At 44.7% G+C, this 23,049-nt stretch overlaps 1 protein-coding gene across 1 annotated transcript in view; it reads left to right on the forward strand.

Moving 5' to 3' along the window:
* SLC1A4 (solute carrier family 1 member 4) overlaps positions 1-17,132 on the forward strand; it is a 25,530-nt gene extending 8,398 nt beyond the window's left edge. Inside the window, exons 2-8 of the mRNA XM_059187831.1 lie at positions 2,047-2,089; positions 5,384-5,446; positions 6,767-6,933; positions 11,738-11,971; positions 13,543-13,737; positions 14,041-14,175; positions 16,458-17,132. Of these exons, the coding sequence (XP_059043814.1) occupies positions 2,047-2,089; positions 5,384-5,446; positions 6,767-6,933; positions 11,738-11,971; positions 13,543-13,737; positions 14,041-14,175; positions 16,458-16,692 (1,072 nt within the window). The 3' untranslated portion in view covers positions 16,693-17,132. The remainder of the gene's footprint in view (positions 1-2,046; positions 2,090-5,383; positions 5,447-6,766; positions 6,934-11,737; positions 11,972-13,542; positions 13,738-14,040; positions 14,176-16,457) is intronic.
* Positions 17,133-23,049: the final 5,917 nt, after the last annotated feature.

The raw sequence follows: 23,049 nt of genomic DNA on the forward strand, positions 1-23,049 counted from the left end.
CAGTACGGTAATGACTTTTTAGATACAACACCAAGGACGTTATTTGTGAAGAGTGCAGAGAAATGTTTTTGCTTTACTCTATAGCTTCAGCTCCTTGCCCTTAGTATGGGCAGGAGGGACTGCGCCTGCTCTGTGACAACCAGAGGGACCAGGGGAAAGGAGGATGATTTTATGGTTGCTACATATCTCATGGCCCCCGGGTGGTGCCTTCCCAGGGACTAATATCTGAGAGCTGAGCTATAGAAAGTGCAGTCATCCCTTTGAAAGTATGTGTTTTTTTGGTTGTAAACTCTTTGCGGTTAGCACTGTATCTCACTTTTTAGCCTTTTAAGCAGATATGAGATACTATTTAAATATAGTAAAACGCACCCATTTTAGATGTACAGGTCAATGAGTTTTAATAAAGAATGAGTTGCAGGTGCCTGGGTGGCTCAGTGGGTTAAAGCCTCTGCCTTCCACTCAGGTCATGATCCCAGGGGTCCTAGGATCGAGCCCCACATCATGCTCTCTGCTGGACAAGGAGCCTGCTTCTCCCTCTCTCTCTCTGCCCGTCTCTCTGCCTACTTGTGATTTCTGTCAAATAAACAAATAAAAAAATCTTAAAAAAAAATACTGAGTTGCAATAAAGAAAGTCTAACAGCAAAAGATAAACCCCAATTTTATGTAACCTAATCATGAAAATGACATCCCATCCGCATACTGTATTCTGTTGGCTAGATGAAAGTCATAGGCCCCACCCACTCTCAAGGGGAGGGTATTGTACAAAGTGTGACTACTACCAGGAGTCATTTTAGATTGCTTGCCAACCTGGGTTGCAGTCAGACCTGCCTACCTCCGAAACCAAAGACACTGCAAATGGTTGCCTGGAGATTCCAGTGCTAGGTAAACAACTCAGCCACAGAAATAAGTATTAATGGGTGTGTTTGGCACAAATTGTAAATGATTCAGTGTTTTACAAATGGGTCGTCACTGGGATTTTGTTATATATCAAGACCGGCATCCTGCATAGAGCCTGCAAAGGAGGTCCTCAGCAAACTGTTCACATGAAAAGATTTTGGCTTCAAAATCTAGCTTAAGTTGACTCGTCCTATTGCCCGTCTTTTACAACAAATATTTTATAAAATCCTTCATCCTGAAATGAAATCCATAAATAGAATTTCAGGGCATTTCAATTTCAGAGCATCAATGTGACTCAACAGAAGGATAAAAAGAGAGTTAACTTATAATAAAAATAACGTGTTTCCATATGTAGAGATCCTAAAATGAAGTGGTTAGGCACTTGCTTCTGAATTTAAAGTCACCATTAATGAGACAGCTGTAAATGCAGGCTGTTGCTTGATACTGGTGTGTGTAATTAATTAAGGTACCCAGATCCTACAGTTAGCCATTGGTGATGTGATTTTCCAGGAGGATGAGCAATTTTTAGAAACATTCTGAATAATACAAAGTAAAAACTCATTCTATGTTTTACACAGTAATTACATTCCTAGAAAATTAAGTGTGTGTTCAAATTGTACCAAAAAAACAAACAAAACCTCATTTTGAAATGAGTTTAGGCCGAGGTCTTTATAAATAAGGTTTTCATCCACAAGTATGTCATATGGGACATTTGGGATGTGTGAAGGCCACACTCAGTAGAATGAGTGGCTGGGACCTGGCACCACCCCCTATAACTCTCCCCCAATGGCAGGAATGCCCCCCAATTATTTCAACAATGAAAGCACTCCCTTGGATTCCACCAGTGGGCAGTACCACTCCTGTTGAAAACCACTGCAGTAGGGCTTAACTTCTAGGGGATAGGAAAGTGATGCAGTTTTCCTAGAGAACCACAGTGGATATAAGGGTAAAAATTGGTGCGCTCTGAGTATTGTGACCCAGCAGCCGAGGCATGACTGGGTTCTTGGATCAAGCGGAGACCACAGTAACTGCTGGAGGGAGAGGGAGAGGAAACACTGTGTGTTGGGCTGTCGGGAATGGGTATCTGAAAGTGGACACTTTGAACACTGAATTTTAAGAACACTGACAAAGTGCTTTTTTTTCTAACAGAAACCTGTTTCCCTCAAACCTTGTGGTTGCCGCTTTCCGTACGGTAAGGCTTGATGCTTTGCAAAAAAATAGGAAACTTACAGGGGTGGTGTATAAATGATACTATGGGGTTATTTAAGGTGGGTCAGAGAGGGGTAGTATTGTTAACAAATCTTGGTAACCTGGGGCGCCTGGGTGGCTCAGTGGGTTAAGGTCTCTGCCTTCTGCTCAGGTCATGATCTCAGGGTCCTGGGATAGAGCCCCGCATCAGGCTCTCTGCTCCTCGGAGAGCCTGCTTCCTCCTCTTCTCTGCCTCTCTGCCTACTTGTAGTCTCTGTCTGTCAAATAAATAAATAAAATCTTAAAAAAAAAAAAAAAAACCTTGGTAACTTGGGCCTAAATTTTTATAGCGTGGACCCTGGAGTAAAAAACCAAAGTGAAATAACAACAACAACAAAAACAAGAAGGTTTTCTAAAATATCCCACTGGTTCCACCATTTTTCATATCACCTGAGAAATACTCTTAAATCACATTTTGGGGTCTCTTAAATATTTTATAATGTTTGAAAAATATACTTTTATCTTTTTTTCTGATTATAGAGGTAATATATGCATATGTAAAAAATAAAAAATAAGGGTGCTTGGGTGGCTCAGTGGGTTAAAGCCTCTGCCTTTGGCTCAGGTCATGATCCCAGGATCCTGGGATCGAGCCCAAGTCAGACTCTTTGCTCAGCAGGGAGCCTGCTTCCCTTCCTCTCTGACTGCCTCTCTGCCTACTTATGATCTCTGTCTGTCAAAGAAATAAATAAATAATCTTTTAAAAAGTTAATAAATAAAAAATAAAGTGCAAAAACATGGAAAAAATTAAAAATCACTCATAATCACAGCCTAGAGATACCCATTAACATTTTGGTACACATCCTTCAGATACATTTTTTCTCTACATGTGCACACACACACGTGTTAGAAATAAAAACAACTGTATTACATATCTGTTGGTATGTACACATACTACACATTATTTTTCACCTCTTTTTTAAGGCAGCATATTATAAACATTTTTTCATGTTGGTAAATACCCTTCTGCATAATGTTAATGGCCCTATTCCACTGTGTGAGCATATCATAATTTTATTCTGTCTGTCCCTTATTGATAGACATTCAAGTTGTTTCTAGTTTTACCTAATTTTGGCAAGACTGCGAGTAACATGCCCTAGCCATGCTTTATAAGCAGAAGGAGAATAAAGGTCTAGATTAGGTGGACTAATCTCATTGCCTTTTCCAAGCAGACTCTTCTGTTTCTGTTTACAGCCTCTCCCTCAATCTCTCTCTTTAAAAAAAAAAAAAATTCTGCTGGGTGTGTGGGAGGCTCAGTTGGTTGAGCGGCTGCCTTCTGCTCATGTCATGATCCTGGAGACCTGGGATAGAGCCCAGCATCAGGCTCCCTGCACAGCAGAGAGTTTGCTTCTCTCTCTCCCTCTGCCCCCTCCCCACCGCTTGTGCTCGCTCTCTCTCAAATAAATAAATAAATAAATAATTTTAAAAAAATCTGCATATAAGCACAGTTGTGTCTTATATATATAATGTAAGGTAGGAAAAAAAAATAAAAGGTTTATGAGGTTTTCAGTGCCTGTCACAGAAGGCATGGGGTGGGTTTTGTTTCCCATCACTGGTAATCACAGGACAGCTGAACACCTCTGCTTGTCTGAAAGCCTGATAAATCAAAGGTGAAAGAGACCAGACCGCATCAAAGGCAGGCACAAAGCAGTACCCCGTAATGGGCTCCTCTTAACAGTCCGGAACCAGGTGTCCTTAGAACAGGTCAGGAAAGGCACTTTCTAAGAGACTCCATTCAGTTGTGTATTCTGCCATAGGTAGACCCCCGAGTGCCTTCTCTCTCTCTCTGCCTGCCTCTCTTACTACTTCTGATCTGTCAAATAAACAAATAAAAATCTTAAAAAAAAAAAAGTATGTGAGGTCGATTGTAGGACCCAAGTTTGGAAAGTCATTTCACTTCTGATAAGTGAATCTTCCACAAGACTTAACCAGAAGACACCATCTTGTTTCATATCCTTTGCTTTGGGGCGCCTGGGTGGCTCAGTGGGTTAAGCCGCTGCCTTCGGCTCAGGTCATGATCTCAGGGTCCTGGGATCGAGGCCCGCATCGGGCTCTCTGCTCAGCAGGGAGCCTGCTTCCCTCTCTCTCTCTGCCTGCCTCTCCATCTACTTGTGATTTCTCTCTGTCAAATAAATAAATAAAATCTAAAAAAAAAAAAAAAAAAAAAAAAAAAAAAAACATATCCTTTGCTTTGGAGAGTGGGAACCAAGCAGATTAGAAAGATCAGAAGTAGATGCTGAGGGGAACCTGGGTGGCTCAGTAGGTTAAGTGTCTGTGTTTGACTTAGATCATGATAATGGGGTCCTGGGATCGCCCTGCATTAGGCTCCCTGTTCAGAGGGGAGTCTGCTTCTCCCTCTCCCTTGGCCCCTACCCCTACCCTAGCTCATACTCTTACTCTCTGTCTCTCAAATAGATATATCTTTTTTTTTTTTAAAGATTTTATTTATTTATTTGACAGAGAGAAATTACAAGTACACTGAGAGGCAGGCAGAGAGAGAGAGAAGGAATCAGGCTCCCTGCTGAGCAGAGAGCCCGATGCGGGACTCGATCCCAGGACCCTGAGATCATGACCTGAGCCGAAGGCAGCGGCTTAACCCACTGAGCCACCCAGGCACCCCAGATATATCTTTTTTTTTAAATTTTTTCTTTATTTATCTGACAGAGATCACAAGTAGGCAGAGAGGCAGGCAGAGAGAGAGGAGGAAGCAAGCTCCCTGCAGAGCAGAAAGCCTGATGTGGGGCTCGATCCCAGGACCCTGGGATCATGACCTGAACCGAAGGCAGAGGCTTAACCCACTGAGCCACCCAGGTGCCCCTCAAATAGATATATCTTAAAAAAAAAAAAAAAAGTAGGTGCTGAAAAGCATTCAGGCTCAAGTAAGTTCTGGAACAGAGTGGAACATTATGAAATTAATGCCAAAAGTCAAATAGTATAACATGTCAGCTGTTAGAAATATCAAACTATCAGCATGAAATTGTGCAGACCTTCTCCTCCAAATCATTGTCCCTAATGGTATGAGTCCCTAGATAACTCAGAGGCCTCTTGGGGTGTATGCTGCCTTGGTCTTAAGTAACTTTGGTGTAGTTCTTAGAGGCCCTTGTCAGGCCAACCAAGTGAGGAATTCCTAGAACACTCAGAGTGAATAAGAATAGCAAGAGGTCCAACAGTCCTTTCTCAGTTTCTCTGGTTGGCCTTTACCTATGAACTGACAATGTCTTCTTCTTCCTCTTGTTCCCAGTATGCAACTGATTATAGAGAGGTGATCCACAATACCAGCTCTGGAAATATAACCCGTGAGAAGGTAAAGCTCTTTATAAGATCACTTGTGGCAAATAACTTACAAAGCAAATAATGCTTTTTAATTGAGGGAGCATACATGATGCATCTTCTTCTCAGCAGGGCTGAAAACTCTGGGGTTTGAAGGAACTATCTGGAAAACATAGATTAGGTTTGCTCCTTAGGTTACTTAGCAACGTGGCCAAAGGCCAACATCGGCAGCATTGGAATCTTCAGCAGATCCATTTCGTCAAATTGGAACTGATGTCCCTTTCTTCAAAAAATATTTTATAACACCCCTTCTGCTGTTCTGAAATATAACAAATAGGTGATTTAACCCATCTCTACACATGGAATTTGTCTCAGAGGCTTAACTCACTATAGCCATCATTCACTCACACATATTTTTTGAGTAGCTATTAATGGCTGGACACTGGGTGAGATCCCAGCCTTCACGATAGAGCTGGAAGGGACAAGGGACCTCAAGGATTATTTGGTCCTGCTACAGAGCTGTCATGGGAAGAAGAAAGTACTTTGCCCCTTCCCCACCCCACACAGCTTCTCAGGGCTGAGGGGCTCTGTGCTTTACCAGCCTTTCTTTGAGGAGAAGTTGTACTTTAAAAAAAAAAAAAAAGTCGAAAGCTACGAATTAGTCCAATTTACTTCATCTTGCAAGGTCAGAGAAGTTATCTAGTCCCAGAGCTGGGACTAGAACTCAGATCTATGGTAAAAAATGCTCTTTCTCTTTTTACCATGCTGATGTATGTTTCCTGTTCAGAATTTCATGTACTTTGATGGAATAAAATGTTTGTCCAATACATGCTTATAGTAGTGAGATTGAGCATTATGGAAAAAAAAAAGGAATATAGTATATCTATATATTTTATTTTAAGTCAGTGACTCAGGAAAGAATATCCTGAGAACCTTTTGTGAAATTTTTCAGGTAGGAGACCACTGTAACAGTCTAGCCACAAAAGATTTATTGACATTTGGGAGGCACAGTTACAATCTCGATGTGAAAGAACTTTTCACCAACCAGCTCTTTAATTCTTTTTAATTTATTTTTTTATAGTTATTACTGCAGTGTAGTTGACATACAACATTATATTAGCCAGCTTTTCTTTTAAAAGCAACCCTTTGGGGGCGTCTGGGTGGCTCAGCCGGTGAAGCATCCAACTCTTGACCTCAGCTCAAGTCTTGATCTCAGGGTCTTGAATTCAAGTCCTGCCTTTAAAATGCTACCTGATAAAATAAAAGTAACAGTTTGAAGTTACTGTGTAACCTCTACTTGAATTCTCACTCATCCGCTGTAAACTTAGACCCTCTGTCCCCTGCGATCCTATAGATCCCCATTGGCACCGAGATCGAAGGGATGAACATTTTAGGATTGGTCCTCTTTGCACTGGTGTTAGGAGTGGCCCTAAAGAAACTTGGCTCTGAAGGAGAAGAGCTCATCCGTTTCTTTAATGCCTTCAACGAGGCGACGATGGTGCTGGTGTCATGGATTATGTGGTAAGTTTGGCCTGCCTGCTACTCTCCCTCTCCTCTCTCTTGCCATCCAGAAAAGAGCCCAAGTCTGCTATCTTAGGTCAGCCCTGTGGGGCCACCCAGCCTGTGGTTGATGCACCATGGGCCGGACTTGATACAGGGGGTGGTAGAGGTGGAGACAGTTCTTCCTCTTGTCCAGGCCCTCAGAGAATCAAGAATGTGCCATTATTACCAGTCCCTTCTTCAGCACCCACAGTGACCCGTTATGGTTCTATCCCTGGTAATCGATTTAGTTATGAGGTTCCACCATTATCCATATCATATAGGATGCCTAGATCATCTTGTAGGGCAATGAACTCAGTAAGTATGCTACCTGCTGCATAAAATAAGGTTTATTTATCTTAAAACAGTCAACTTCAAGCTTCAAAGGGGCCCCTTCCTATAATATTTCACAGCATGGAAGACAAATTCATTTTTACTCCATGCATACATAAACTTGGAATGGTCTCCTTTTACATAAATATTTCTTTATGGAACATCAATAAAAGCACAGTTGTTTAATAAAAACCAATGGATTGATTTCTGGCTAACAAGTAAAAATTTGACCAGAGGTCTCAAAGAGACTAATCAAAAAGCCTACCAATCCCAGTGCCCATCCCTTAAAAGTTTTACCTTGCTGTTTTACTTGGGCCAAACTGCTATGCATTTTAGCTTCTTTTTGTATATTGTCCAGAAACATAGAGTATCCTTTCGTACATGAAGCATTTTCCTTATTGGCAACCCTTAACCATCTCAGGAGAGAAGCCTGGAATTTGGTAGTAAAGTTTGGAATTGAGTGGGAGGCCAAGTCCAGAGCCCCCACTGGTGGTGGTGTTTATCTTCCTCAACCAAAAATTCCAGAGTCTGACTCCATCATTTGCAAACATGACTGTTCATATGACTGTTGTTGTTCTGAGCAGAAAAATATTTTTCAGAAAGGAAAAAGTATTTTCATCACATGTCAGATTCTTTTCCTGTCTTATTATTTTTTTTTTTTTAGTCTAAAATCCTCCCAACGTTTGGATTAAGGGAAATTATGCAAGAAAGTGATGTTCCTATGTTAAGACATTTGTTTTCAATCTGAAAACCAATTTATAGTCATTCCTTCAAATCGATATACTAGTTACATAACCAGGTGTTCGGTCAGGCAGACCCTGCTGTGTGTCTGGCTCCCCTTGGAGATCTGTTGCCCAGCCAAGTATATGTCACACAGAATTGGGGTGTAAAATGACTTACCTGGTTAAAGGATCTCAACCAGGTTTGAGAGGGATCTCCAATAGCAGCTCTTTCTGCTTTCTTTTCTTTGCTCATTACCCACTAAAATGTCAAAGCACCTGCCTGTCCTGCTCACAGGACAGGAATAATGCCTCCGAAATAATGCCTCAATGGCTTAAATACAGGCTCAGCAAACTTGGCAGACCTTGTGGTCTCTGACACAACTACTAACCCTGCCATTATAGGATGAAAGCAACTATAGACTATTTATAAATGAATGAACATGATTGTTCCAATAAAACTCAGGGTGCCAACTCACACATTAAACTATCCAAGGAGGAAGGAAGAAGGGAAGAGGGGAGTGTCCTAAATTATTAGAAGAAAACATAGAGGTATGGAAACTCTTCCTAAATGAATGCAAAAAGTAAAAGCCATAAAAAGCTGCTAAATCTGACTACATCAGAATACAAAATGTTTGCTTACAAAAGATACATTGAACAAAAGAGGACAATTACTGAAAAAAAATTATATATATTTACATATAATGTATATATGTACACACACATATCTGAAAGCATCAATTCCTGGAGGACTGCTACCAGTTCACAAACTATTTATCTGTCTGCAATGAGATTTATAGGGAAATTAAGAGTAAGCATTTACAAACTTCTGTAGCAATTTCATATTGCTGCAACATCCAAGCACCTGACCACTTTTCTAATATTTTATTTCTGTTGTCTTTTATAAGACATTGACCCATGATAAGAATATTGACCCATGATCAGCTGGATAAAAATACACCAAAGATCATCTGGGAAGCACTAATGCAAGGAGTTCTGGTTGTTGAAAAAGAAAAAAGACTGAATATACTATTAGACAAAGTAGGTGAGCAGGCAATTCATAGAAGAGGAAACCTGAATGATCAATATACATTTTAAGAGATGCCCAACTTATTAGGATTAGGAAAATGAGAAGTTTGGTCTTATCAGGCATTAATAAGAGTGAGGATAGTTTTGAGCAAAGGGTGGGATGTCTAGAAGCATCCCTGGCCTCCATCCACTAAATGCTAGTGACCCCTTCCCCAAAGCTGTGACAACCAAAAATATCTCCAGATACTGCCAAATGTCCCATGGGCAAAGTCATCCCTGAATCAGAAGCAGTGGTGCAGGGAAAAGATTATTCTCTTGGACAGCTGGTGGGACTATGAATTCAAAGAGCTACCTTAGAGAACAATTTGTTGAAATCTACTAAAATTTAAAATATACACACACCATAACTCACCAATTCACTTCTTGGTATCTCTACCTAGAGAACACAGCGAGGTAGGCACAAAGAGACTGCTTGCAACATTGTTTGTAATGCAAACCTGGGAACAGTCTGGAGGTTCATCAGCAGAACAATGGCAAGATGATGTACAGTATTTCAGTTTTGAGGCTAATATTTAAAAAGAAAAAGGTAAAGGTGGAAACAACCCAGATGTCCATCGATAAAGGGTCAGAAAAACGTGATATATACATACAATGAAATATGATTCGGCCTTAAGAAAGAATGGAATTCTGACATGAATGAACCTTGAAGACATGATGCTATGTGAAATAAGCTAGTCACAAAAGGGCAAATATTGTATGATTCCATTTACAAGAGGTACCTGGAATAGTCAAATTCATGGACACAGAAAACAGAACAGTGGTTCCCAGGAACCACTGGGACGCAAGTGGGGTTATTGTGGAACCACTGGGGGTTATCCCAGGAACCATTTGGGGACACAAGAGGTTATTGTTTAGTGAATATGTAGTTTCAGTATAGGACATGGAAGCATACAGGACATGGATAGATGGATATTGGTGATGGCTCTACAGCCATATGAATGTACTTGAAACCACTAAAGTGCACACTTTAAAAAGGTTAAAATGATAAATTTTATGTTATGCATGTTTTGCGACAACTTAAAGACAAAATGAGGTAGATTTCCATGTATTGACATAAAAAGATCTCAGAGATATAATGTGAGGTTCAAAATGAATATATAGATTTATATACATACGGGGACGCCTGGGTGGCTCAGTTGGTTAAGCGGCTGCCTTCGGCTCAGGTCATGATCCCAGAGTCCTGGGATCGAGTCCCACATCGGGCTCCTTGCTCGGCAGGGAGCCTGCTTCTCCCTCTGCCTCTAGCCTGCCATTCTGTCTGCCTGTGCTTGGTGCGCACTCTCAATCTCTCTCTCTCTCTCTAACAAACAAATAAAAAAAAAAAAAAGATTTATATACATACGGATGTACCTAAATGCATAGCAAGTGGGAGTGGTCTAAGGAGTGGTCTGACATGAGTGCCGAAAGAGGATTTGGGCCTAGCCTGTATTTTAATTTTTTGAAAGGAGAATGCATTTATGGGCTCTATGAAATTTAACATTATAACACTGCTTAGAATATCTCTGTAAAGAAAATTCAGGAAACCAGTGACAGTGGCTATCTCTAGGGAAGGAAACTAAGTTCTCGGGAGGCAAATGTAGAAGGGACACTTGACTCGTCCTTTTGAACTCTCTCAAATTTGTGATATTATTATCTATGTGATTGAAACTTACAAATAAAGTCAATGGTTATAAAATTCTTCCTAAATTTATATTAAATTCAAAACAGCTGACTTATGGGGTTTTGTAGCTCCCATAGTTCATTCCTTCCCTTTCTTCTTCCTGTCTCACCATTAAAAAAATCTTCACATTCGAGGAGTGTTCCCTGAGGGTCATTGTTAATGACTTTTTCCCACGGAATCATGTTTTCCAAACCACAAAGAACTGAAAACTTAACAAAAGTCCCAGCTTTGGCTCAATTCTGTATCACAGCAATTCTGCAAAATAGGTGTTAGTCTTTTGTGTTTCTAAGTTCTCGGAACAAGACTGACCAAGGCTGAAAGTCAAATTCTCAGTTCCAGAGGCTTTGATCTTGAGTTCCTCGGCTTTCCACTTGGCAGCCCATGTGGTTGGTAGCATTCCTCTCTTAAGAACATAATATTTCCAGTCGTTTAAGCATCTGCCTTCGGTTCAGGTTATGATCCTGGGGTCCTGGGATCGAGCCTCACATCAAGGAGTCTGCTTCTCCCCCTGCCTCTTACCCTGCTTGTGGTCTCTCCCTCTCTCTCTTTGTCAAATAGATAAATAAAATCTTAAAATAAAAAAAAATTTTTTTAAAGAGCATAACATATCCAAGGGGAAAGAAATCTGGGTTCTGGTCCTGATGCTATGACCCATGGTGATTTATCATGTTAATTTTACTCAGTTTCACAGCCTATAAAATGGGCCCATCCTTTTCAGTTCCTCAGGATCATTCTAGAGAGATCTTCCTTTTTTTTTTTTTTTTAGGTAGGCTCCATGCCCCATTTGGGTCTCAAACTCCCCACCGTGAGAACAGGAGTTGTGTGTGCTCCTGACTGAACCAGCCAGGCACCCTTAGAATCATCCTAGGGACAAACGAAGACCACTTAGTTGAAAGGCCCCGTGCTGGGTATCAGGAAGGGCCTGGGTCTCCTGGGCCCATCATCACATCACTCTTACTGACAAGTACCTGTGCTCATGCCCTAGGTATGTACCTGTGGGCATCATGTTCCTGGTTGGAAGCAAGATTTTGGAAATGAAGGACATCATCGTGCTGGTGACCAGCCTTGGAAAATATATCTTCACATCTATATTGGGCCATTTTATTCATGGAGGAATTGTTCTTCCACTTATTTATTTTGTTTTCACACGAAAAAACCCATTCAGGTTCCTCCTGGGCCTCCTCACACCATTTGCAACAGCGTTTGCCACCTGCTCCAGGTGAGTCGGGTGCTCTCAGCTGCTCTGAGCCATAGTGATGTGGAACCAGGTGAGTCCAGCCGCATATTTCTATGGAAGTGGGTTTCTGGGATTGCCAGAATTCGGGATCGTCTCATTCCCTTTTCCTTCTTGCTCCTTAGAGGTCAGATCATTGTTTAACCCAATTGTGGGTCCTCACCCCAATTACTAAGACCTTTGTCTGAGTGAAAGAAAGCAATCGCTTACCTCAGAACTCCTTACAGGGAAGTTTCTAGAATGATGCCTGCCCAGTTCTCCCTCTAAATGCATGAATCACAAAATAAGACCAAGGTATCATGGTGAGGAACAGGTGCTTAGCTCTCTGGGAGTCCACAGTATTGTGGGATTATCTAATTTAGTACAAAAGATGCACTTTGTCATTACTGGAAATCCTTCCAAAAAATTGGGCTTTCCAGGTGTGTTTAAAGAAAACTTTCAAAAGGGTGCCTGGGTGGCTTAACTGGTTAAGCATCTGCCTTCATCGAGGGTCACGATGCCAGGGTCCTGGGATGGAGCCCTGCATTAGGCTCCTTGCTCGGCAGGGAGCCTGCGTCTCCCTCTGCCTGCTGCTCTCCCTACTTGTCCTCTCTCTCTGTGTGTCTCAAATAAATAAATAAAATCCGAAAGAAAGAAACGAAGGAGGGAAGAAAGGAGGGAAGGGAGGAAGAAAGGAAGGAAGAAGGAAAAGTATTAAAGGACGGCAGCACATTGCAGTACCAGATTTGGTTTTTGTTTCTCTACTGCATGTTCCCTCCCATCCTCAGTGGCTATTTCTGTGATGCCGTGCTGGGGTGGTAAAAAGAATTAGGGAGGTAAGTTTCTGTGGCTTAGAGACAAATCTGCTTCTCAGCTGTGGCAGCCTCCCACGGGGCAGGCTGGAGAGTGTAGGACTTATTCTTCCAGTTATCCAGGAACACAGTCCCTCTCCAGCCTCTCACAGCCATTGCCACTTCTTGGCCAAAAAGGAAAAAAAGGCATAGTTTGCCTTTTACTTCCAGTGGGGAGGGAGGCGGGGAGAGGAACAACTCAAGAGAGGAGATGCACATATGGAATAAACAGTTCTTTGTTGTCTTGAGAACATTTCGCACCATGAGGCAATATGGTGTTTCTTGAAATATTTGGAACAGGTGTATCTAAGTAAATAACGTAACAGGTAAATCTAGAGGGTCCCATTTTGAATACTTCAGGAATTGACATTACTGCACATTGTGACTGAAAACTTTTTTTCAAAAAATATTTTATTTATTCATGAGAGAGAGAAAGGGAGGCAGAAGGAGAAGCAGGCTCCCTGCTGAGTAGGAAGCCCAATGTGGGACTCAATCCCAGGACCTTGGGATCATGACCTGAGCTGAAGGCAGATGCTTAACCATCTGAGCCACCCAGGTGTCCATGACAGAAGGTTTGAAACAATTCCAATTTTTCTCTTTTTTCAAGGGGAAAGAAAACAGACATTAGGATGATGCTAACTGCTCTGTGTCTGGGTCTGCGCTGAGTACTCTCTTAGCCAGGCTGGAAAGGACTGTTGTCACGGTTGGCCGTTTCTCCCTTTCCAGCTCAGCAACCCTCCCCTCCATGATGAAGTGCATTGAGGAAAACAACGGTGTGGACAAGAGGATCAGCAGGTTCATCCTCCCCATCGGGGCCACTGTGAACATGGATGGGGCAGCCATCTTCCAGTGTGTGGCCGCGGTGTTTATTGCCCAGCTCAACAACATCGAGCTGAAGGCAGGACAGATTTTCACGATTCTGTAAGTTCATTATTCTTCATCCTTAGGTCTGGGTCAAAACTTGAGGGGTTTTTCATTGTGTGTGTGATTTCCTTTGAAACACGTCATGAATACCAATCTTACCATGACTTGGGGAGGTCCCATTTGGAAAATGACAGCATGAATTCATTACTTGAAGAGAGTGAATCATCTCTGAAGGGCTCAGCTGGCAGCATCTAGGGTTGTGTGATTTTTGGTTTCGAAGCCATAGCCGCCATATTTTGCGTTTCTCTGTGCCCACACCATGCTCTGTGTTAATGGCTAGTCTTCTGTGCCATCCTGTAGAGTGACAGCCACAGCATCCAGTGTCGGGGCAGCAGGCGTACCAGCTGGAGGGGTCCTCACCATCGCCATTATCCTGGAGGCCATCGGCCTGCCCACTCATGACCTTTCTCTGATCCTGGCTGTGGACTGGATTGTGTAAGTAGCAAGTCCTAAGGTCAGTGAATAAAAGAAAGTCTGTGGCACCTTCCCCAGGAGCTTGGCATCCCACTGTGTCTGGGAGAAGAGATACTTCAGACATGCCTTGTGAAGGAGTTGAGCTGGCAAGACATAATTTTATAATTTTGTTTATTTATTTGTCAGAGAGAGAAAAGAGAAAGCACACACACAAGCAGAGGGAGCAGTAGGCAGAGGGAGAAGCAGCCTCTCCACTGAGCAGGGAGCCCGATGCAGGCTTGGTCCCAGGACTGGGATCGTGACCTGAGCCAAAGGCAGACCCTTAACCAACTGAGCCACACAGGTGTCCCAGGCAAGACAAAATTTAGGAAAAATTAAACAGTATAAGGGTCAACGGCCCATAAATGACCACGAAATGTCATTACTGAGAACTTTGTTAGAGCATCCAGGAAAATGGGAGTCCAAGACCCAGGCTGGGCCCCCAGTGCAGGCCCAAGGCAGGGGCCAGGGTCTAATGGAGATTGTTGGCTGCATAAGAGTCATAGCCATTGGAGGAGTGAGCCTTTGGGAATGATTGCCCTTGGCCTGAAACATGCAAGGAGTGATTTCATCAAGGGAAGTGGAGATGAACCCAGTTGATGTGAGTGGATTGGGCTCAGGGGAGGAGGAGTTACAAAGGAGATGTGATTCAGGCCACCATCACCAGGGCTCATGTAGAGGCATAGAACAGTGAGTGTTGATTCTGAGTGTGGACTCCTTGAGTCATTTGATACCCTCTTTAGGTATGAATAATACTTGTTTTATAGGGAAGGTCACCTGAGGTGCTAATGTTGGGCAGTAGAGCATATGAGTAAGAAAATGAGCCCTGGAGTCCAGGTACCTGGGTTCAAATCCCAGATTTACCATTTACTAGTTGTGTGATAGGAACTGTTCTGGACTTTGATTGGTTCACCTGTCAAATGGGAATAATAATAGAACCTACACCAGAACTGGGTTGGAGATGAAATAAGATAGCATATCCACAGTGCATGGAAGAGTTCCAGGCTTGTGGTAGAGCATACAGTAAACATTAGTGAAAAAAGACACTGCCTTCCAGGCTAGCCCCAGCCAGGCATGGCATCACCTAAACACTAGAGTCTGGCCCTGGGCTCGTGGCTCTGCCCATTGTGGTTGGGAATGGTGGTTTCCAACCTCTTGTGTAAGCCCTAGAAATTTTCAGGGACTTCTCAGAATCCTTCAGAACAAGGAGGGTGAAATGGAGACCTGCATTGTCTATACAGCTCATTAGAGGGAACTCGGTCCCTGAGCTGGTGTGTTGGACAGGACTGGAGCAGAGTGTTAGAGCCAGCTGCTTCTGTCTGAGGAAGGCAGGCCTCTAAGAGACTGTTAGTCAAAAACAGAGACAACAGGGCACCAGGCAGATGGCCTAGTAGAGACCTGAAGTCACGTGAACCATTCACCACCCCACAGCCTCTGCTTACACAGCCCTTAGCTTTTCTGGTGCTGGCAGGCAAGTTCACACTTTTCTCCCTTTCTGCCAAATGGGCACAGTGCTTGCTCTGAGCCTCAGAAGAGAGAGTGGTTATTGGACTAACCTGTGGGAAGACAAGCTTCTGGAAAGGACAGTGCTATGAGATGGTGTTTGCCAACTGCCACAGAATACAGGCAAAGTTGAACATTCAGCAGAGATGCAGTGATGAGAGAAGAAGAAGGGGTGTTCCCATAGTGTACTGCTAATCGGGGGAGAAGTTGGGTCTGAAACCCAGTCTACACTGTCTGTCCCAGCTGTGCGTGACCCTCATAGATGGTGTCTCCTCCGCATAGAAGACATCCATAGAAAGGAGTTACTGGACTCACTGGGAGTTGTGAAGTGTGGGTGGGTGACTTTTTTTTTTTTTTTTTTTTTAAGTAATTAGCTTCATCTTTTTTTTTTTTTTAAGATTTTATTTATTTATTTGAGAGAGAGAGACAGTGAGAGAGAGCATGAGCGAGGAGAAGGTCAGAGAGCGAAGCAGACTCCCCATGGAGCTGGGAGCCTGATGTGGGACTCGATTCCGGGACTCCGGGATCATGACCTGAGCCGAAGGCAGTCATCCAACCAACTGAGCCACCCGGGTGTCCCGACTTTTGTTTTCTTGATGCTTCTCTTCTTGATTTCTGGGGCTTACACAAGAGGTTTTCCACAATCAGGGTCTGTTACTTTCCTGAGAGTGAGAAATATTGACCGAAACAGTTTCGAGTAAAGTGAGGCCCAGGCTGCTGTGCGGCAGCGGCGGCAAGGCCTGCCTTTTCTTCCCCCGCAGGGACCGCACCACCACGGTGGTGAACGTGGAAGGGGACGCGCTGGGCGCCGGCATTCTCCACCACCTCAATCAGAAGGCCGGGAAGCCAGGCGAGCAGGAGCTGAGCGAAGTGAAGGTGGAGGCTGTCCCCAACTGCAAATCGGAGGAGGAGACGTCGCCTCTGGTGACACACCAGAACCCCGCCGGCCCCGCAGCCAGCGCCCCCGAGCTGGAATCCAAGGAGTCGGTTCTGTGAGGGGGCTGGCCCCGGGCGTGCCCGCCGGCGGTGGCGCCCCGCCGTGTGAGGGCGGCCAGGGGGCGCGGGCCTCCTGCTCACCAACTTTTAGGCCCGTGCAATGCTTTGGCCCGGTCAAGGGTTCGAGGATTATGTTTCCGTGCAGGCATCGCGCTTCCCAGCGGGAACTGGTTACCGGAGACCGGGGCGCTCTGCCATATGGCTTGATCCGTGTACAGGTGCAACTGTGTGTGCTTTGGAAACCCGTCCTGGAGCTGCAGGCTGGAGGCAGATCGGGCTCCCCGGGACGGGGTAGTTGCGGCCTGGAAGAACGCACAGGTGCCCTTCACTGCGCGCAGGCAGCTCTGCCCTGCGGTCTTTCGGGGCAAACTAGGGGTTTTACAGTCCTCTGTCATGCAGCCTCGTGAGCCAGAGTGATTGGAAAAATTCCCAAATTCTTACCTGTGACTGGAATTCACTGAGCTGGTACCTGAGGTATTGAGAGATTTCTAACTTGGAGGTGTGGCTGATTCTGAGTCACTGGTGGGCTTGGAGGTTCAGCACATTGTTCAGCTGGAACTACTACAGACCCCATTAGCACTGTGGGGGTCTCTGGTCAGTAGCATTAAGTAAACAGTTTAAATGCTGAGGTCAGAGAAAGGAGGGGGGATGCAGCCAGCAAGGGTAAGGGAAGCACTCTGTCAGGACAGATACACACACACACACAGGTACACGCAGTCATCCTCAATCTCATTCCAGCCCCAGGGAAGTTTTCTGCTTCCAGGACCTGGCCTCTGACAACACTGTAGCTTTATCCCCCAACCAGGCCCAAGAGGGGACTTTTCCTCCATGATCTTCATATTCAGGACCTGCTGGCTCATTAATCCATTCTTAGAATTCAGCTAGCCCCCTAAAATGCTGCACTTTGCAAAACAAAAACAAAAATGAAAACACATAAACCCACTTACTAACTGGGGTGGGGTGCCCCATTGCCAGGTCCCCAGGTCTCCTGGCTTTGGCTAATTTGCTGTGGGCTGGGTTTCTTTTCCTGCCAGTAGATGAAAAGTTTAAGACTGGAAACCAAATGTCCCCATTCCTGCAGATACCTGCCGACTTGGTCTGAAACCAGGTGAGGGGGCTTTATCCAGAAGACCAGTGTTGCCAGGGACGGGGAGACTGAAAAGCACAAGAATGTTCGTTCACTGTGGCTGTTGATGGTTCTCCGTAGTGTGACCTGCCGCGAGTCCTGGGCCTCACTTCACCCCATTTGTAAAATGGGGCTAATGTCATCTGCCTCTTACCTACGTCAGAGGGATTTGGTGAGGCAAACTGAGTGAATCCGTGAAAACAACCCATTCATTTCTTGGATGGCAAGTGCTAACGACATACGTTCTTCTTATGTTTTACCCAAGTGAGACCTTTCTTCCTAGAGGCCTTGTGCTCCTGGTAAAGATAGCGTCTCTGAGCAGAACTTTGGTCTCTGCATGCAGTCGCAACTCTGCCATGCAGCCTGTTCTCTTCATAGGTATTTGCCAGTATCGAGTGCAACCTCTTCCTGGTTGTTCAGCTCCTCCTGAGTGAACCATCCCATCTGCAGCACGTTTCTGGGCCCCTGGCTTCCCCGTGACTCCCAGGTCCCCGGCACGGGCCATCCACCTCACAGCAGGCCGTTAACAGTTCCCAGGACATCCCCAGGCCCTGCAGAAAAGGAACACGCTGTGGAGATGTGTTTCTGGTGCTGTTGAGAATGGGAGGGCAGGGACAGAGGCAGTCAAGCCCCTCCTTTTGGGGTGTGTGCCAGAGTGGAAGGAGTGGGGAAGAGCCCTGGGCTTAGAGCTGGCCTGGCCAGTGGGAAGGCCCAGCTCCCTCCAAATCTCTTTAAACCAGTCCACCCACTCCCATCCTCTGTGAGGCCAAGAGGGACCAGGAACTGAGCGGAGAGCTGCCTGGAAACCTTGACACTCTGGCTCCTTGCTGATCCCCCTTCTATTTTGAAAGGGGAAACAATCACATTGTTTGATCCCAAATTGCAAGTGAACATTCTGCCTTTGCCTCTGCTGTCTTTCCTTCTCCCACATATCTATGGCTCTATTTGCACACAAATGCATATATGTATGTGTGTCTCCATGTTGTTTTAGCTCTCATCCAAGAAAGTTTTGGATTTGGATAGAAGTGACCTAACCACAGTGTTGTGGCTTCTGCAAACTGATTTTCCTATGTCTAAAAGTAAGTTTCACAAAACGTTAGAATTAGAGCTGCCCATCTCATGAGCACGCCTCCTCTGTCCCAAACCTGGCAAGGCAGTAGGCAGAGTGCTGGGCCCAAGAGGGGCGCTTCTATATGAAATCCCATACGATAGCTCCCCTTCCTCTGGGAGGAAGGAGGTGCTGTGTGCCTCCTTGTTTTTCAGACCAGGCTGGGGAAAATCCTACTTTCTCACTGTCTGAAGCTATCTCCCCCACTCTTCTAACATGTTGTTGTAAATACTGTTCATCTCTGACTGTTTTGTGTGTGTGTGTGTGTGTGTGACATTTGCCTTAAAACATAGCAGTCCTCAAAATGAATACAGTATTTCTGCTAGGATCTGCATGTTCCTTTCTTCCTCTCTTGTGTTCTGCAGTGGTGGTTCCAGGTAGTTCCAGGTTACAGAGCTTTTCTAGGGGATCACCTGAAGGGGAGCTGAATGGATTTTGTTCTAGCAGCTTTTAGCCAGCCTGATCTCCTGAGGCAGGGTAGGCCCGCTCTGGTGGGCCAAGCTTCTGCAGGGCAGTCACTGAGGTCCTGCTGTTTCTGGATGCTTCCTATTCAACACTAGCAAGGCTCAGGAAAAAGTGGGTAGTTTTGCTATATACCTCCATAAAATTAAGTCTTCTTAGAACAACTAGATCAACAGGCCTTAACGGAGCATCTATAAACCAAGACCCATGCTGGAAGAATGCCCTAGTCCATAGAATTATTGAGAAAGTCCCTGTGTGGGGCACTTGCCCAGGCCTCGACCATCATCCACCCTTTCTTTTATATAATCTCATTTTCAGTGACACCACATTCCAGCACAATTAGGGAATTTAGAAGCCTCTTATGAAAAATTATCCGACAAGCTCATACTGGAAGCCTTAGTTTCCAGGTTCTGGGGCCTCTGAAGAAACACGTCCCGTTCTGACCTGGACATTTCCAGCTTTTCGTATCGTACAGACACCGGTTGTAGTTTCTGGCCAAGGCTTAAGGGGATGAAGTCAGAGTTTACACAGATCAAGGGCCAGATGGGGCCTGTTACTAAATGACCAGATTCTCACCTTGGAGGACAGCTGTCTTGCTTTTTGGTTTTAAAGAGCGTCTGAAGGTTGCGATTGGTACTTAGTGCTTCAGCTTTTTAATATAGCTGCAAATCAAGAGGAGCAATTCCATAAGCTGCCTCTTCCCAGGTGAGCAGAAAGTGTGCTGTTCTTTGGGCTCACTTGAGCCTCCTGAGGGGAACTTCCCACAGCATCTGTGAAGGACATGAGTGACGCAGCAAGCAGTGTGCACTGTCGGGGCTCCGTCCTAGCTCTGCTGCTTGCTTTCTCTGTGACCCCAGGCACAACAACCCCTCTGAGCCTCAGCCTCCTTACCTCCTCTTCTTTTTTTTAAATAAGATTTTATTTATTTGACAGAGCATGCAAGCAGGGGGAGCAGCAGGCAGAGGGAGAAGCAGACTCCCCACTGAGCAAGGAGACAGGCAAGGACTCAATCCAAAGACCCTGGGATCAGGGCCTGAGCCAAAGGCAGATGCTTAACCAACTGAGCCACCCAGGTGCCCCAGCTTCCTTATCTTTAAAATGGGGACAATAATTTACCAGGGGCATAGGCTATTGTAAAGAGTAAAGGAGTTAATACATGTAAAGTGGCTCCGAAAGGTGCCTAGCACATGCCATGTGCTCTGGAGTGTTGGCTCTTAAGTCAGACATGCAATGGCAGAAAAAGTTCCTGACCAGCCCATGTTTCTTTCTGTATGGGCCCATCGAGTAGCATGCTGGCGTTTGATCCCTTGCTCTCTTGAGGAGATAGGAAGATCTCTTTCAGCTGGTCTGTGATTTTAGAGTAGAGGAGTGTGCCCATTTGGAATATGTGTCCTAGAATTATTTGGATAACTGCTTAAAAAGAACCAGCCCTGCAAACAATTGTCAGGATGCACTCAAATGTCTCTTATTCAGAACAGAAACCCTCTACTCATGCTCTCTCTCTAGCTGTATCCTTTCAAGTTGCCACTCAGAATGATGGCAACACCCTGTCATCTAGATAGAAATTTGCTCTCCTGGTCAAGCTCAATCCCTCCTCCTCATGCTTCTGGGAGGCGCAGGCAGGCTTTGGTGTTGAGGGCGGTTCTGGTCCACCTCCCAGTCTCAGGGCCTTTGACCTGCAGTCCCCTTTACTTGGGACTGCCAGTAAGTGAGAACATAGCAAGAGGGAGAATACTAAGTCATTTGAAGGATGGACAGAGATTTAATCCATCATGCCTATGTAAGGAAGCCTGCATAAAAACCCAGAAGGGCAAGATTCAGAGAGCTCAGAGCTTTCAGGCTGGTGAACACGGGAAGGTGCTTGGTGATGTGGGGAACCGCTCCCCCATAGACACACTGGAATTTGGTCTTAGAATCAGAGCTAGCCACTTTGGGTCTCTTCTTAGTACATGTGCCTTCTTTCACTATCTAGTTAGTGCTGTTGACACAAAACCTCTCTAGGCAGCTGTTAGTACTTATATTCAAACTTCTGCCATCTGCCTTTTTGTACAATAAAAGTATACTATGTTTATTTAGTATTGTTCTGTACAAAGCTGATAATGCCTTTCACATGAGGAATTACAGTCCTGAAGAAGAGTTAACATAGGTGTTCTTTCTTTTTTCTGTCTTTTAATAATACCCATTAGTCAGTACATGGAGAATTATCCTGTGTCCTCAGCCAGTGAGAGCTCTCATGGCATGCCCTATTGTGAGCTCTGGATCGATGAGCACTTGTGTTTACTTTTTCATTTTGAGTCATGGAAGTCAAAGTGGGTATTTCCCCATGGTGTTTCTGTTCTCGTGGCAACAGCTATTAAAAGACATCCAAGTGACAGGGCGAGAAGTGCCACAAACGTGTCAAGGAAGAGCGTCCAGCTGGATGTCCAGATGAGCCCCTTCAAGGAACCGGATGAACAAACAAGACAAAAATCAGCAGTTAGGCCTGGAGGCCGGGACCCCTCTAATGAACATCGGAGCACATGAGCATATGAAACTGAACAGTTAACTAGAAGGAAGAGTCACAGGAGACTTGTCACAACTTTAGGGGATTTGAAGAGAAGGATATCCCAATGCATCTCCTTGAGACCAGGCTGAATAGCTTTGATCCGGACAGAGTCCCCTACTAGTCAGTGTTCTAAGTTACAGACAACAGCATCCACTGTAGTGGCAAAAAGCAAAAAAGCACTGATTACACAGTATTAGGAGTACACTGAATTTCTGAGGAGGGAAACAGGTGGGTTGTTAGTAGCCAGGAGCAATGCAGCTAAGGGTTCTGAGTTCTAAAAAACTGTTTTAACAGAAGTTACATCGCTGCCACTGCCCACCCTCCCACACACCTGGGGCATTAGGAACCAGTGTAGAACCACCCCCCATGCCCCACCCCCTGCCAGCAACTGCAACCTTCCAGTGTAGCTCTACCCTGTATTCCTCAGTGCTACCTTCACAGGCTCGCCTCTGAATTTCATACAGGTGCCTCTGCTTGGCAGGGCTTCAGGGAAATCCAGGAAGGTTGTCTCTAGTTTTCTTAGCCCTCACAGATCAGGAAGCTACACCTGAGGGAGGTTAGAAGGGGCTTTGAGCCAATGGGTCTGCCACAGCCCCCACTTAGAGGACATGTGCCCCTATTCCAGACAAGGTCAGAAGTTCCCTAAATGTTAGGACAAACGCAGACTTTCATACGAGTGAATGAAACACTTCAAACCTTGGCGGTGCTACTGCCCGCCAGCCAGTGGATCTCTGTGGTATCACCATCTTTGTTCAGCAGTTTTCATTTGACAGTTACGTGAACTTGCACTTCTTTTTTTATCCCTCAAATGAGCAGAAAAGCAGAACTGAGAGGAATGATAGTTGTGATATTAAGCATAGGCCTCATAAGTTTAATAAAACTGAAGGAAAGTTTACCAGGAGTACCAAAAGCAGTCAACCCATAGCCTCAATGAGACCCTTACTGAGGAAAAAAAGTTGAGTTGCTTACTCACATGTAAAGAACACATTTAAACTTGTAACACTATATATGTGTGTATATACATATGTGTATATGTATATATTTTTTTGATGATTTTATTTTTGAGTAACCTCTACACTTAACATGGGGCTCGGACTCACAATCCTGAGATCAACA

Source organism: Mustela lutreola, chromosome 9, assembly GCF_030435805.1.
Source record: "Mustela lutreola isolate mMusLut2 chromosome 9, mMusLut2.pri, whole genome shotgun sequence".
NCBI classification, from domain to species: domain Eukaryota; kingdom Metazoa; phylum Chordata; class Mammalia; order Carnivora; family Mustelidae; genus Mustela; species Mustela lutreola.